The 15866-nt window shown below is 45.4% G+C and overlaps 2 protein-coding genes across 2 annotated transcripts; both read left to right on the top strand.

The window, feature by feature from the left end:
- The first annotated feature begins 5296 nt into the window (after window positions 1–5296).
- On the top strand, window positions 5297–6625 carry LOC140499932 (hemoglobin subunit alpha-like). The gene is made up of 3 exons (XM_072601963.1): window positions 5297–5639; window positions 5930–6134; window positions 6389–6625. Exons 1-3 carry the CDS (start codon window positions 5545–5547, stop codon window positions 6515–6517), a joined length of 429 nt encoding a protein of 142 aa, XP_072458064.1. The 5' UTR covers window positions 5297–5544; the 3' UTR covers window positions 6518–6625.
- A 6901-nt stretch (window positions 6626–13526) lies between these two features.
- On the top strand, window positions 13527–14941 carry LOC140499979 (hemoglobin subunit beta-like). The gene is made up of 3 exons (XM_072602089.1): window positions 13527–13694; window positions 13912–14134; window positions 14674–14941. Exons 1-3 carry the CDS (start codon window positions 13603–13605, stop codon window positions 14800–14802), a joined length of 444 nt encoding a protein of 147 aa, XP_072458190.1. The 5' UTR covers window positions 13527–13602; the 3' UTR covers window positions 14803–14941.
- Window positions 14942–15866: the final 925 nt, after the last annotated feature.

Genomic DNA, 15866 nt, shown 5'->3' with positions numbered 1-15866 from the left:
AGTATCTGATTCATATACACCTTTTTTACCCTGACACTGCCACTGAGTAGTGACTCACACCTGGACTATTTACAATAACCTCATGGTTGCTTACCCAGCCTGAAGTCTCACTCTTTCTCTCCCAGTCTTAAAACCAGTCAAAGGGGGCGATAAGATCAGTTCATGTCAGATATTGAGGGAATTATGTGAATTATGTGAATTGAGTGAACCACACTGACTCCATCTTGTGACTCAGTTTTGGGGCTAGTTCAGTTCCCTATCCATTCAATTATATGTCTAATCCAGTTTCTGTCTTGTGAGAAAATTTTATTCAATTAAGGAAATTGTGAGAAAACTTTATAGCATTGTTTGAACCTAGCCCTGCTTGCGTGTGTGTGTATTCATCCTTTGTTGCCGATGAAGACCATGCCATCAGAGAAATAATGATACGACTTGCACTTGACTTTGTTTTGAGGGAGGGAGGGCTGTGCAGGTCACCAGCCTCACTTCTCCTCCTGAGCCATCTGAATCCAGTGACCAGATACTCATCAGAGTGACTGGAGATGACCCAGGATGAGGCAATTGAGGTTAAGTGACTTGCCCAAGGTCACACAGCTAGTGAGTGTCAAGTGTCTGAGGTGAGATTTGCACTCAGGTCCTCCTGACTCCTGCACTGGTGCTCTATCCACTGCACCACCGGGAAGCTGGACTATCTCTATCTACTTAGAGACACTTAACTAAGGACTAGGTCATACTGACCAGAAACCCATTCAGAGCCAGACTGATGGAAGGAGTTTTCTCACAATTACACATCTCAAGCAGCTCATATGTCTTATCTGAATACTGGCCCCATACTGGTCAATTAGATACCTATTTCCTGGTTGTTTTGATTGAATACAGACACTTGGTGGGGAATAGGACACCACTTTTTCTGATTTCAGGAAATCATACCTACTTGCTCTCCCTACCTCTCAACTCTAAACTCATTCATCCCCCTCCAACTTGGAAAGCCCCTGATCTTTCCTCCAATTAGAAATCAGATTATCTAATTGTATATCCTGTTTTGCATCCTGCTTATTTTCATTTAAAATTAATTTAATATTATTTTAATGCATAAAAATCTGTCTCCACCTGTATTCGGGATCCGCTGCCCGGTTCCAATTTGTTATGCAATTGGCACACATTGCTTAATTGACACATGAAATCCTTGGAAGCTTGAACTTTTGTTTCCTCAGTCATTTAAATCAATTCACATGCCATAATTTTTTCTGTTATTTCCGATTTCCCTTGTTATTGGTATTATAATACCAATATAATACCAATACTAGGGGTGGAGGTAAGGGTTGCAGGAGCGAATATGAGGTGAATAGGCAGACACACTCTGAGGTATAGTGTAGAGGAAAGTCCAGTGCAGCCTGAGGGTCAGGGACTCTAGTTTGTTCTGAAGGGTCCAAGGTAGAGGGTTGAGGAAAATGCCAGTTCCCATAATCTTTGCAATCTGCTTAGGTATACTGGGAAGGCATGCCAGCCTACATGCTCCTCCTTTCCTCATTGCTCAACTGCCCAATCCCCTCTCCCAGGCATTGGTCCAACCTTAGTGTCTCATGGACACTGCCCAGATCTTCAAAGTGGCCACCTCTCCCGCCTACAGAGTTTTCCTTTTTTGGTCTCCCATCAGACTTTACTTCCCCTATTTCAGCTGGACCCAAGACTCCAACCCATCAAGACAGGCTGGTCATCACTCTAAGTCTGCCTGCTGGCCACTCACCTTAGGCCCAGTCAAAACTAACCAACCACAGACCAAGATGAGAACCCATCGTAAACAGGGATGAGAAGGCCAGGTAAAAGAGGGTAAAAGGTACTTAAAGGGATAGGAGAGTTCTTGCTCAGTAGAAGCATTTGATTAATGAATTTTGAAGCAGTGGGATCAAATGAAGTAGTAGACATGGTCTAACCTCAATTCTGTCCTTTCTCTGTCCAGTGTCTGATGTAATTTGTGACCAGTTAGCACCTCAAGGACTTCTTTGTGGTGCACCCCTCCATGGACAGGGTCCTGAGCAATTTGACCTCTGTATTCACCTCTAAATATTGTCAAATTGGTGTTCTCTTCAGCAACTGCACCCCAACCTTGGGCCTCAGCCCTTCCCCCACTGCCTGCTATATGAACAGAGATAATTATCTTAGAATAAATTCTGAATTTATGATAACCTGGCTATGCAAACCCCCACTCTGAGATGGGGGTGGTGGTGGTGGTGGTGAACAAGAAGACTGGAGAGGGAGCACTACGTAAGGTCCATTTTCCTAAGTCATTGGGACTTTCTCATCCCAGAAGACAGGGTGACAGAGATGGGAGGGGCCGGCAACCCAGCCCAGTCCCTTGCCTCCTGCATATCTCTCAAGCAACCCCACCCACACATGACTTGGGAGATATTTCTAGACTATCGCTCCCTGTGAGCTAGGCCTAGCTGGGTGGGGAAGTCAGGATGGATGATGGGGATGAATATGAGGACAAACACAGAACGTAGCAAAACGAAGTCAGGACTCCTGAGGAGCCCCGAGTTTAGAGCTGCAAAGGTGCCCTCACATCACTTCAGGATCTTTTTCAAATGTGTTCTATATTCCCTTCTAAAATAGTTTTTTTTTTTCCAGAGTGCATTTTGTGGGTGGGAAGGAGGGCCCTCTCTAATGTCTCAGGTGTCAGGCTCTGGGTGTATGCAGCCCATTTTGGTAGAACCCCTAGATTAGGTTCATGGTAGTTGACCGTGCCTAGAGCAGAAGAGGAAGATATCTAATATGTTGCTTAGAGATGGAACTCAGGGTGGTGGGAGGGAGAATATCGGGAGCAGGAGGGTTTGGAATGAGACTTTGTACAACCAATTGGTTCATTAAAGGCCTGCCTGTTTGAAGACTGTAAATCTATCCCCACACCTTCCCAGGTATCACTGAACTGGGAGTCAGATGTAAACTCTGATTGATTACCACTCTATCATTATAGTGTTACATGACCTCGAACAAGTTACTTCTCTTTGGGCAGCCTCAGTTTCCCCTTCTTGTAAAATGAAGAAGTTCAGTTAGATAAGGTTCCTTCTGTCTCTGACATAACAGATTGCATATTGCTTCCCAGGTCTACCATTTTCTGTTCGAAAGTCCCTTCTACCTTTGACATTCTATATTCTATAACAGCATGGTGAGATGGCAAGAGAACTTGGAGTAAGAAGACCTTAGTCCAAGCTCAACTACTTATTAAACATGTGACTAATTAATTGTGGGCAAGTTTCTTAATGTCTCTTAAACTTAATTTCTGCATCAACAAAAAGGGAATGGTAATTCCTGTCCTAAAACAAAGTTTATGTTCATTGATGGGGAGCTAGCTAAATAAATTGTAGTATATGAATAAAATAGAACATTATTGTCCTGTAAAAAAACAATTAAGAGGGGATATGATGAATAAAAAAAAAGCTTGGAAAGACTTTACAACATCAAGTAAGTAAAACCAGAAAAAAATATACACAATGAGCACAGTCATATAAGTGGAAAATAATAAGAAACCAATCAAAACTGAATGCTATGAAATTACATTGACCAGTCCTGGCCCTAAAGAATGCATTTCATTCCTTTGCTGCAGAAGTATGGAACACTTTTAGTCTATTTCAATGTATTGGTTAGTTTTGCTAAGCTTTTTTTTCCTTTTTATTTTTTGTTATAAGGGATGGCTCTAGGAAAAGTGGGGATATTTTGGAAGGTGTAGGCCATCAAAAACAAAGCAAAATTTGAAAGAATAATTCTTGCCTTAACTCCATCATAGAGATTTCCGAAGAATCAAATAAAGTTTGAGAGTGCTTTGTAACCTTAAAGAGCCACGAAATCTAAATGTCCTCTTTTTCTTAATGTTATTTGGTAGTTCCATCTACTGGTATCTGATCTCTTTAACTTCTTGTCTCTACTGGTCTTAGCCTTAGAGAGCCCCTAGTCTTGACTTGGATTTGGTGTGAGGGAATTAAGCACATCCAGCATGAGAGCAAAGATCAGAGCACTGAGTTGAGGATTATAGGAAAAAGAAAACCTCAGACTTGGGAGGGAGGGAGACTAAGGGTCTCCCAATTTTATAGGGGAGTGTACCCCACTACCAACTCTCTCTCTCTCTGTGTCTCTGTGCCTGTCCCTCTTCACTACTATCTGAGGAATGGGACAGAAAGGAAATGGGATGGGACAGAAAGGAAATGGGATGGAACAAGGATGCAGATGGGATGAAGTAGAATAGGGAGGGATGAGAATGGAGTTGGGGAAGAGAAATGAATTGCATGGAGGTGAGGCTGAAATAGATGGGAGATAGAGATAGAATGGGTTTGTAATGGGAGTAGGATAGACCGGAATTGGGATAGGATGGGGTTACAAATTGAATTGGATAGTAGATGAGGAGGAGCAATCAATCAGTCAATCAATAAGCATTTATTAAGTCCCTATAACGTGATGGGCATTGTGCTAAGCTCTGGAGATACAAAGAAAGACAAAAACAGTCCCTGCTTTGAAGGAGCTCACAATATATTAGGAGAGACAACACACAAACAGCCATGAACAAAATACGTGCAGCATCAGTGGAAGGTAAGATCAGAGGGAAAGCAGTAGCATTACGGGGCACTGAGAAAGGCTTGTGGCAGAAAATGGGATATGAGCTGAGACCAGAAGGAAGTCAGAAAGTAGAGATGAGGAAAGACATAGCCAGTGAAAAGGTATGCAGTTGGGAGATGGACTGCCCTGTATGAGGGACAGCAAGGAGACCAGTGTCAGGAACAGAAGGGAGGAAAGTCAAAAAGGGTCAGTTCTAGAACAGAGAGAAGGAAACTTCTGTCTGTCGGTGGGTAGTGGATGGAACACTGGACTCAGAGTTACAAAGACAAGTGGACATCCAGTCTCCTACATGTGCTAGCTGTGTGACCCCGGGTGGATCACTTAACCTCTGTCCTCACCAGTTTACTCATCTGTAAAAATGGGAATCATATTAACAGCACCTACTTCCCAGGGTTGTTATGAGGATCAACTGAGAATCATGTTGGTAAAGTTTTTGCAAAATGTAAAGCACTCTCTAAGTGTTAATTATCATCACCATCACTATTATTTATTATTATTAAAGTCTGTCAACCTGGGTTTATGGGGTTAAGGGACGTGAGGGCAATATACAGGTCCAGGGGTGGGGAACCTCCAGACTGGAGGCCACATGGGGCACTCTAGGTCCTTGGGTGCTGCCTTTTGACTGAGTCCAAGTTTACAGAACAAATCCTTTTATTAAGGGGATCTGTTCTGTGAAGTTTGGGTTCAGTCAGAGGGCCGCACTTGAGGACTTAGAGGCCCACATGCAGGTCCCCCATCCCTGGCCGGCATTCAGGACTGATGCTGAATTTGCACAGGTGGTCCAGTACAGGTGGGAACGCAGCGCCCTCTGTAGTGGAGACCCGGCCTCGGGCCGCCTGCACCGGGCTCTGCGCCAGCGCATGAGCGCCACCTCCCCAGTGTCAAGTATAGTACGTGCCATCCTTGGTGAACCCCTAACAGACCAGGAAAAGAAGGATGGCCTTGTCCGATGCAGACAAGAACAACGTGAAAGAATTTTGGGAAAAACTGGGCGAGAACACGGGCGTGTATGGTACTGAAGCCCTGGAGAGGTGAGGGAAAACCCAGCGCGTGAATCCTCCACTTCCCTAAACCCAGGACCCGGCGATGCCCTCTGCCTCAGTCAGTTCCTAGGATCCCTTCCTTACTCCCCTTCGCCCCAGCCTCTGGACCCGCTTTTCCTCCAAGATCCAGCGGGCATCCTGGCATTGCCTCAGCCTCTCGGGACCTCTGAGCCGGCTCTCTCTTCTTTGCCCCAGTCCTGGGTTCGACCCAACAGGATCTTCAACTTGTCTTCCTGGTTTTGTTTGTTTGTTTGTTTTGGGGGGGTTTTGGTTCGCAGGACCTTTTCTTCTTTCCCTTCCACCAAGACCTATTTCGCCCACTTGGAGCTCTCCAGAGGCTCCGCCCAGGTTCGGGCTCATGGCAAGAAGGTGGCAGATGCACTGACTTTGGCCGTCAACCACATGGATGACTTGCCTGCGGCCTTTTCGTCCCTGAGCGATCTCCACGCTCACAAACTCAAGGTGGATCCCATCAACTTCAAGGTGAGTGCAGACACGGGGTAGGGGTAGGGAGGGGACGGGAACAAGTCTGGGACTCCCAAGTCCTCGAACTTGTCTTCAAGTGCGCCTGCAGCGCAGTCAGAGAGGCTGTGGGTGGGAGAGATTGAGTGCTGTGAAGAGGGAGCTGTGATGGGAATCCGTGCAGAATTCAGGGCTAGTAGGGTCCAGAAAGTGGGCTCCCACAAAGAGCTGGGCTGGCGTCACCCTGATCTGGATCTGTCTCTTCTGTCTTCCAGTACCTGTCTCACTGTTTTCTCGTGACCCTGGCTAGGCACCACCCAGGCAACTTGAACCCCGAGGTGCACGCTTCTCTGGACAAGTTCCTGAGCATTGTTTCCTCTGTGTTAACGTCCAAGTACCGTTAAGCTCGTTGGAAGAGACGGGCCGAACGCGCCCCTTGGGTCCTTCACCTTGCCAGCTCTCTCCCCCAGCTCTGATGGATGTGACTCTGAATAAAGGCGAAAGCTGCGGCAGCCTAGCTGTGCGCTGGAGTTTTGAGTTGGGGTCTGTGGGTGGGGAGCGCTGGTGTTCAAAACTGCAGCCACTTCCCCAGCTCCCAAGAAAATGGAACTGTCTGGGGTTGTTTGGGGCTGCACCTAGATCCCGACGCGGGGGAGATCTCTGGGTTGAAGTGCTGCGGTCTACCCCGCCCTACTGTTTCCCCTTCTTCCCAACTTCAGAGCACAAAACCCCTTTCCATCGATTTCCTGCCTCTATTTACCGTTGTTTCTGTAATTTTTATTTTTATTCATATATTTTGCTTTTCCATTATCATAATTTCTGGATATAATCTCCCTTCCCCCTCCCCAAACACTTTGTAAACAAAAAAAGAAATAGAAAATAATTCAACAAAATTAACCCGTCAGCACCCACAGTCCTTCCTCCCTCCAGCTTCTGCACAAGGAGAGGGAGGTATATTTTCTGGTCACTGTTCCAGGCTACAGATGTCCAGTTCAGTTTTGTTGTCCTTTTTGTTTTTCCCATTTACATTGTTATAAGCATCATGTACATAAATTGTTTTCCTGTAGCCTCGGAATGCAGTCACTCACTCAGCACCCCACCCTCAACCTCCCTCTCTAGCCTCACTTTTCTTGGGTATTAGGACAATGTGCTTTTGAGCCCAAACCTGGGAAGACAGTCCAGCGCACAGACCCCAGCTCCCTTCTCCTGTCCCTTCAGCTATCACCCAGTTCTGGAAAAGTGCTCTGGGGTCTCTGAGTGGGCAGCAGTTTTTAGGGTCACAATTGAAACTGTAAGCCAGGTTTAAGGGGAAGCCAAAAGAGGGGGAGGGTTTGAGAATGGGACCTGGACAGAATAATCAACTTACTGCATCTGGCTGATTTGAAGGGTGCTTGGGCAAGGTTTGTGGGCCCAGCTCCAGGGCAGTGTTATCCTCACAACCAGCTGGAGGCCCTGGGTTTGGCTCCAGATTAGGAGGAAGCTGGTCACACCTCTGTCTCCCTCTCACTGCCTCAACCCTAACCTACTCTTAATCTCTCCCCTCCCCTCTCTTATCACACTATCACAGGCCCCTTACGGAGGTTTTGGGCCCAGAGTCTAACAAATGGTCACCATTCTTCCTGACCTAGTGCCCCCCTCCAACTACCACAGACCCTAAAGTCCTACCCTTCTTCCCCTCTTGATAGGACCCTGACTCCTACTCGATGACCAGTGTCCTGAGGGCTACTCCTGAACTTCTACCCTCATCTCCCACCCAGAAATACCCATGACCTGGGTTCAAATCCTGCCTTGACACAATACCTTTTTGACTTTGGGCAAACCATTAAACCTCTATGGGCCTCTCTTTCCTCATCTGTAAAGTAGGGGCATTGGGCTAGATGGTCCCTAAGGTCCTTTATGTCTCTAAGATCCCCAGGTGTGGTCCTTCTGTAGCCCAGAGCATCTGTGTCACCTGACCCTGACATCAGGGCTCAATACTGGAGATCTGGCATGGGGTCATCATCTTCCGACAATCCCCCCAGAAGGGACTGGCAGCTTTTGTCCTCCCTTTCCATCAGCCTGGTCCAGGGACTGCCTTTCACTCAATTCAGAACAGTCTCAAGGAATTGCTGCCTCCAAATCTGCCAGATCTGAGGAATGACAGATTTGGGAAAATGCACCTACACCCCCAAATATTTATAGCAGCACTTTTTTGTGATAACAAAATAGCCGTTTGGGGAGTAACTAAACAAATTGGGGTTCATGAATATAATGAAACATTACAGTGCTGCAAGAAATGACACTTGTATAAATACAGAGAAATATGGAAAGACCTATGAACAAGCTGCAGGGTGAAGAAAGCTGAACTAAGATGACAATATATGCACTAACTACGACAATAAAAATGGGAAAAACCACAAGAAAAATCAGAAATGAGCGTGGAAAATTATTAAGAACAAGTATAACCTGAAAGAAGAGATATGAGAAAACCCTCCCACCCCTCCCCTTGGTAGAGGTGGGAGATCTACAAGTGTACTTTGTACATATTTTTTTTTTTTGATGCATCAATGTTCTGCTTATTTTTTTCCACTTCTTTTTCTTTTCTTTTTTTTTTGTTTTTAAAAGTACTATTTGCTATGTAGGATGGCTCTCTGGGAGAGGGAGGGGAACGGATACTGGGAGAAGCTATGGCTATGTAAAAAAACAAAAATTATGAATAAAAACTTTTTAAAAAATGCTTCTGGATCGTTTTAAATGTCTTCCTTCTAATAATGCTGGATCAGGTCAAAAGTCAATGCTTTCACTTGTAAAGTGCTGCTATCTTATGTCAAATATTGTTACCAAATAAATGCTTCAATGCTTTCAACCCTAAAAGTGCCTTTTTTCTCCCATTTTTTGCTCTGAAAAGATCCCTGACTGGCTTCTATCCAGGTAGCTACTGAAATGTTCTGGTACTGCTTGTCCTTTGAATGAGGTAGAATGCCAAGAGAAAAGGAAGACAATATCAGAGCCAAAAGCGACCTACCTTAGACATTATCTAGGACAACTTCCGGGTCTCCTCCTCCCCCTCCACACCTTTTACAGGAAAGAAAACTGAGGCTCGAAAAAAAGAACGTAAATGATCCAAAGTCATACATCTACTTAGGAGCAGAGCCCAGACAAAACTTTTAGGTCTCCTGCCTGGATATCCAGAGCCTGTAACCTATCTAGCTGTGTGACCAAGAGCAACTCATTGCATTTCTCTGACCTTGTCTCTTCATCTGTAAAATGGGGATAGTTTGTGCCCTGCTTCTATCACTGGAGCATTATGGGTAAAGTGCATTGTATAATCTCTAGACCATTACAGAATTGTGAGCTATTTTTATTTCTACTTCACTGATATTCTTTCATTTTCTCTTCTCTGGTATTTCCTCAATTCAAGTTGTTCATTCATTTGGTCATTCATTCATTCATTCTTATTTCAGTACTTCAAGGGTTGCTAATTTCAGTTGGGTAAGGTCAATATTCATCCATTCATCCATTCATTCACCCGATATTTAACAGACTCATGTGCAATGCTCTATGTTGGGGTGCTGAAATCTTCTAGAATGCCCTATTTCTCTCACCTAGAGGAATAATTGGGAATGTTTTTACTTCGGACAAAAACAATTCACACACACACACACACACACACACACACACACAAAATATCAAAAATAGTGGCAATGACTGGAGGGAGGGGGGAGAGGTCATCAGGGTCCAGATCCTCAGTTCATAGGGGGATAGGCTGCTGCCTGGGAGAGGGGAATGCTTACATAGACTTATAAAGATTAGGAGCTGCCTGCTTTGGGTTCACAGTGGCTGGGTTGGTCCTTGATAGGCATATATTTCCGTGGATTTCATTTCTAAAGGGGCCCTGGGGACCCTGAAGCCATAACCCAGGCTTTTCCCAAGGAATTTGCTTCTTTTGACCAGGGTTGTTACCTGACAAATCAAAGTTCTTCAGTTCCTCCCACCCTTCCCCAGCACCCTAACAAAAAGCATGTCCAGGGATTGGATACTTGTTAGTGCGAAGGGGCCTTCAACTAACCAGGTATCACTTCTCTCACTAGGACCGCCTACCCCACAAATCCTCCCATGGGCCAGGTTGGCAAAGAATCACATAAACAGGACACTAGTCTCAACCAATGTGTGGGGGAAACATACCGTAAATCCCCACCCTAGAAAGGGAGCTTCCTCCACCTAGCTGACTTTGCTTACATTTCTGCCTGCTGAGAGATGAGAACAAACTCTTATTCCCCTTAGAGAAGCAATAAGGAGAGATGGAAAAAAACCAGGGTTGGGAAGGACAAGATGCAGATTTCAATTTAAAAAATAAGTAATAATTATGAAGACATATTATAATTATAATGTTATATTATATTATTAATTACTAATAAAATTATTATATAATATGTAAATATAATTAATAAAAATACTAAAAAGTACCATTATGTGCAGAACTCTGCTAGGTGTGGGGGAAGATATGGACTTGTAATTTTTTTATATGAGGAATTCTCAAATGAGGAAAATCCCTCTAGCAATGTAAGTTGGCATCTTCTCTGAAACTTAGAGCCTTTCAAGAGTTGTCTCTCAGTGAGGTTAAGTGACGTGCCCAGAGTCACACAGGGATGGGGCTTGAACCCCAGTAGTTTAGACTCAGAGGCTAGCTCTTTGGCATCTGTGCTGTTATCATGCTAAGATGCTAATTTTCAATGGTCAGTCCTGCCTTTGAGGAGTTTATCATCCAGAAAAAGAGCATAAACCACTGGCAGAGATCATGCACATCACAGTTCAAGTGCATGGGAGTGATACAGAACCAAGGGCTATGCTACGTGTGGCTGGGCCAGGGAGGGCAGAGCTTGGTGGAAGGTACAGCATCCCAGTTGGGTTTTAAAGAGCAGGCTGGCATTCAACAAAGAAGAGGGAAGACCGAATGAAGTAACAGAAGGTTTAGCTGCACCATTTACTCCATATGTGAGTAATTGAGCTACCTGGTCTCTTTGTTCCACACCGAGTGTCTCAGTTTTGTCATCTATAAAATGGAGGAGATAAAACTTTACCAGGTCTTCCTCCAGGGTTGTTGTGAGAAAGGCTATGACAGGTACCAGGTAGGAAAGTGCTCTGTAAAGGGAAGGCCCTGTGTACAATGTACAAGAATTTACTTCAGCAGAAATGCTTTTCCACAAGGCCTTTTTTCTTGGATTGTTGTGGTTCAGTTGGTTTTCAGTTGTGTCTGACTCTGGGATCCCATTTGAGGTTTTCGTGGCAAAGATACTGGAGCGCTTTGCCATGTCCTTCTCCAGCCCATTTTGCAGATGGAGGAAACCAGGTTAAGTGACTTTCCCAAGATCACCCAGCTAGGAAGTGTCTGAGGCCAGATTTGAACTCACAAAGGTGAGCCTTCCCAACTCCAATCCACTGTGCCACCTAACTGCTAAGACACAAAATAAATGACAGCGTGTGGGAAGGTACTATTGTCAGAGTCAGGAGTCCAGAGGAGGACAAACTCTGGTTAGCTGCCCTGGGCTGTCAATCAATAAACATTTATTAAACACCTGCTATATGCCAGGAATTGTGCCAAGTGCTGGGGATAGAAAAAGAAGCAAAGAACAGTTGTCCCTGCCCTCAAAGAAATGACAATCTAACGGGCTGCGGGGGCGGGGCAGAGGGGGTAAGAAATATTTGCAGGCAAATTATATAAAGAATAAATAGGAAACAATTAAGAGGAAAAGCACTAGAACTAAGAGGGATTGGGAAAAGCCTCCTCTAGGAGGTGGAATTTTAGTTGGGACTGGAAGGAAGCCAGAAGGCAGAAATGAGAAAGGAGAGCATTCCAGGCATGGGGCCTAGCCAGAAAAAAAAAAACAAACCAAACCACTAGGAGCTGAGAGGAGCTGTCTTCTTGGAGTAGCCAGGAGGTCAGGGTTGCTGGATTGAATACTAGTACCTGGTATGGCATCCCTGCTCCTGCCTGTGCTACTCGTCACTGGCTTATGCTGGGTCCTGTGCAAGACAAAGTTCAAAGGAAATATGGCGTCCATTGGAGGCTTAGGAGCTGAGCAGTCAAGAAGAAGGGGAAGAGTGCCCTATGACTTCAGAAAGGATTTGCCCAGAGCCTCCATACAAGCACTGATGTGGAACCCTTAATTTTTTTCAGTAAAAGTATTCTGATTGCAAGACAGGTCAGCATTTATAGCCAGAGGAATCAGGAGATGGGGCTAGGCAGAGGGTTTTCACACATGGATCTGAATATGAGATTGGGCGTAAGGGTCAACATGTTGGACTGGACATGGGTCAATACATGGGGCTAGACGTAGATTGTTAAAGGGGACTAGACTCTAAGGAAGTACCAAAACCATTTCCTCCTAGGTGATCTTAGGTGTCGGTATCCAGTGGGGATAATCGTTTCTATACTGAGCTCAGTCCACGTGATCTCAAAAGAGACTCTTTCCTTTAGCCCTTGCCACCACAGACCCTTCTAATCTCAACTGAAGTTGCAACTGGAAGCCAGCTCTCACCAACTCTCTCAGACCACTCTCCTTCCCCCAAGGGAAAGTCACTTTAAGGTCTAGGCCTGGCTATCCTGCTTTGGATACACAACTCCCTCTATGTCCCCAAGATGTTGGTAGAAAGGTCTGGCATCTGCATAGGCAGCTCAAGGCTCATTGGAAGGGAGAAGAGAAAAGCTGAATTCCAAGAATTCTAAGAGTAGAGATCTAATGGAGATAGGAACAGGACTGATCTGGCTCAGGGCTCTAGGGAAAGGCAGTTGATGGGACAAATGTCCTGATGGATTGGGGTTAATGGTGGTGGTAGGGGGGTATATTGTGAGGTGGCTGAATTCACTGAATATGAGTGAACTGGGGTGGAGGTACTGAAGAGGATGAAGTGTGTAGGCTTGACTGAATATGAGGGATGAGTGGAAAGTTGGAAGTGAATGAGATGGAGCTCAGTGGAAAATGAGGAGGCTGCTACTGAATAAGGTGAGGGAGATGAAAGGGATGAATAGGGGAGGGAAGGTTGGGGCTGTAGCTGATTAGGATAAGGCAACTGAAGAGAGCTGATTTCAGTTCCAAAGCTGAGGGCAAGTTTGTGGGTTAAAGCTAGGGGTCCAGCTTTTCTCTGGCACTATCTGAGGTAAGACACTCACTGGAATCAAAAAGGAGAGAGTAGTCTTTGATCCTAGCAGAGGCAGGAAGAACAGTCGGAGCTGAGGGGCAACTGGTGATGGATTTAGGTAAAGCGAGCTGTCTCTCCTCCCCCCATTCAAGTTAGCCCTTTGGCATTCCTCTCCCCAAACCAAGAACTTGGGCCACAACCTCAGAGCCCCCAGCCTGGGGCTGACCAATAGGAAAGGAGTTGGGTGGGGCAAGGACTGAGGCCGGAGGATAAAAGGAAGGCCCTTGAGCCAGTGGACACAGCACTCAGCTTTCATCTCTATCTCCTTCCTTCTCAACTCAGGACTGTCACCACCCCTTTGCAACCAGTCATGGTGCACTGGACAGCAGAAGAGAAACAGATCATTTTAGCCATCTGGGCCAAGATTGACATCGAGGAAGCAGGGGCCGCTGCCCTTAGCAGGTGGGAGAAGAAACCTGGGCTATTTCAGGGCTTGAGCTGGGGGCATTGGGCTAAACTAGGCTTAGCTGCGGGACCCTGGTCATGAGTGCTTTCTCTGTTGACCAAAAGGGTGGGGTGGGGAATGTGGTAGAGGATGGGAAAACCAGCTAGAGGCCTTATATGAATTGGCCTGAGAAAACCTTTGACTGATCAGTCTTTTTCTTTCTTTGGGTTTTAGGCTATTAGTCGTCTACCCCTGGACCCAGAGGTACTTCAGCAACTTTGGGAACTTGTCCAGCCCCACAGCCATTGCGGGGAACCCCCGGGTCAGAGCCCATGGCAAGAAGGTGCTGACCTCCTTTGGTGAGGCAGTGAAGAACCTGGACAATGTGAAGGCCACCTTTGACAAGCTGAGTCAGCTACACTCAGACAAGTTGCATGTGGACCCCCAGAACTTCAGCGTGAGTACCCCTCTTCCATTTCTCTGGGCCTTAGGGGGACAAGGTTCACAGATTCAAAAACTGGAAGTACTTCAGTGGGCATATAGTCCAACCTACTACTTGAAAACCTCCAAGGACAGGGAGTTCATTCTTTCATAGGCTCATTTCCTTTTATCTGTGACCAGGCTTCTTGTATTCAGATTGACCCTATCCTTTTCCCTCCTCCAACCATAACTTGTCTCTGGGCTAACAATCTCTCCCTCTCTCAGGGATCTTGAAACAGAGACCCTCTTTTACTCTCTGGAAATGTTGTTTTAAACTCCTAAGAGTGCCAGAGTCAGAAGGGGCCTTAGAAATCATCTAGGGCACATGATTTGCTCCATTCCACTAAAATGAACCATTCACTTAGCACAAGCCAGATCTGACTTGCATCCAGGCACATCTTTATCTTTCCTGGGCTTACTATTAGTCCCGCCCTCAGCTTCCCCCAGGCACCAAACCCTTCTCCCACTTGTATGCAAACAGCTCAGGTCTAATCCTCTGTTCTGTCTTCCATCTAGCTCCTTGGAGACAACCTGATCATCGCCCTAGCAGCTGCCTTGGGCAAGGACTTTACTATCGAGGCCCAAGCTGCCTGGCAGAAGCTGGTAGGAGTAGTGGCTGCTGCCTTGAGCAGAAATTACCACTGAACACTTCAGGAGGGGGCACCCATAGAAGACTCATTACTGGGAGAGCTCCTTGAGTGGGAAAGATGGGGGAGGAGAAGCATATGCTAAAGTCCACCAATAGTGATTATGGTCAATGCAATAAAGTTGAACTATATGACTAGTTTTGTCTAGTTGTCTCTTTTTGGAAGATGATGCTTTTGAAGATCTAGGATAAAAGCAAGCATAACTTCTTCTTCAAGAGGGTGAATACAGTGTTTTCTTCTTCAGAAACCTCCCTCTCCCTAATTCTGATCTTGGAGTCCATACCAAGAATTAAGAAAACTTTTGGTAAAGTTGGGGTCATAGGAAGCTTTTACCTGACTCCTCAATTTCCTTCCATGGAATTCCTTCCAATTCATATTCCTACCTTCCTCCTCTCAAATTTTTTCATCCTTTAAGGTTGGCCTCAAATACAACCTCCTTCAGGAAATTAACCCTGATGACATTTATTCGGTGAACTCCTAAAATATTTAGCAAGCTTATCTTTCATTTGGCTCTTAGCTAATTCTGCCTGGCATTGTAGTTCTGTGTCCTCAACTAGACTGAGTTCCAGTGAGGGAGGTCTGTACTGCCCCCATTCCCCAGTAATGTTCACTGTTGAGGATAAAACATACACTTGAATAATTGCTCTATCCCCAGCTTTGGGGGCACCTTCCTAGAATACACTGGTTCTGTATTCACAGAATGGAGTATCAGAGCTAAGAGAAAACAAATTATAAAATACCAATCATTGTAAGCTACTTGAAGATGGAATCCTAGGAGACACAATGGGGTATAACTGAATAAAAAGCTGAACTTTGAATCAGAAAGATCTGGATTCACATTTAGTCTCTAGTGTACTATATAACCCTTGGACAAGTCATTTGACCTTTCAGTGCTTCTGGCAACTCTATTAAGACTGCAGTGCAGGTGCCAGCTAATCTGCATTGTGACTAGGAATTTCCTGGAAAAACTTACATGAACTGATGCTGAGTGAAGTGAGGAAAAACAGAACATTGTGCAAAGTAACAGCAGCAATGTTCGATGACCAACTTTGATAGACTTAG

This window comes from Notamacropus eugenii, chromosome 1 (genome assembly GCF_028372415.1).
Source record: "Notamacropus eugenii isolate mMacEug1 chromosome 1, mMacEug1.pri_v2, whole genome shotgun sequence".
NCBI classification, from domain to species: domain Eukaryota; kingdom Metazoa; phylum Chordata; class Mammalia; order Diprotodontia; family Macropodidae; genus Notamacropus; species Notamacropus eugenii.
This window is presented reverse-complemented; position numbering and strand designations above follow the sequence as displayed.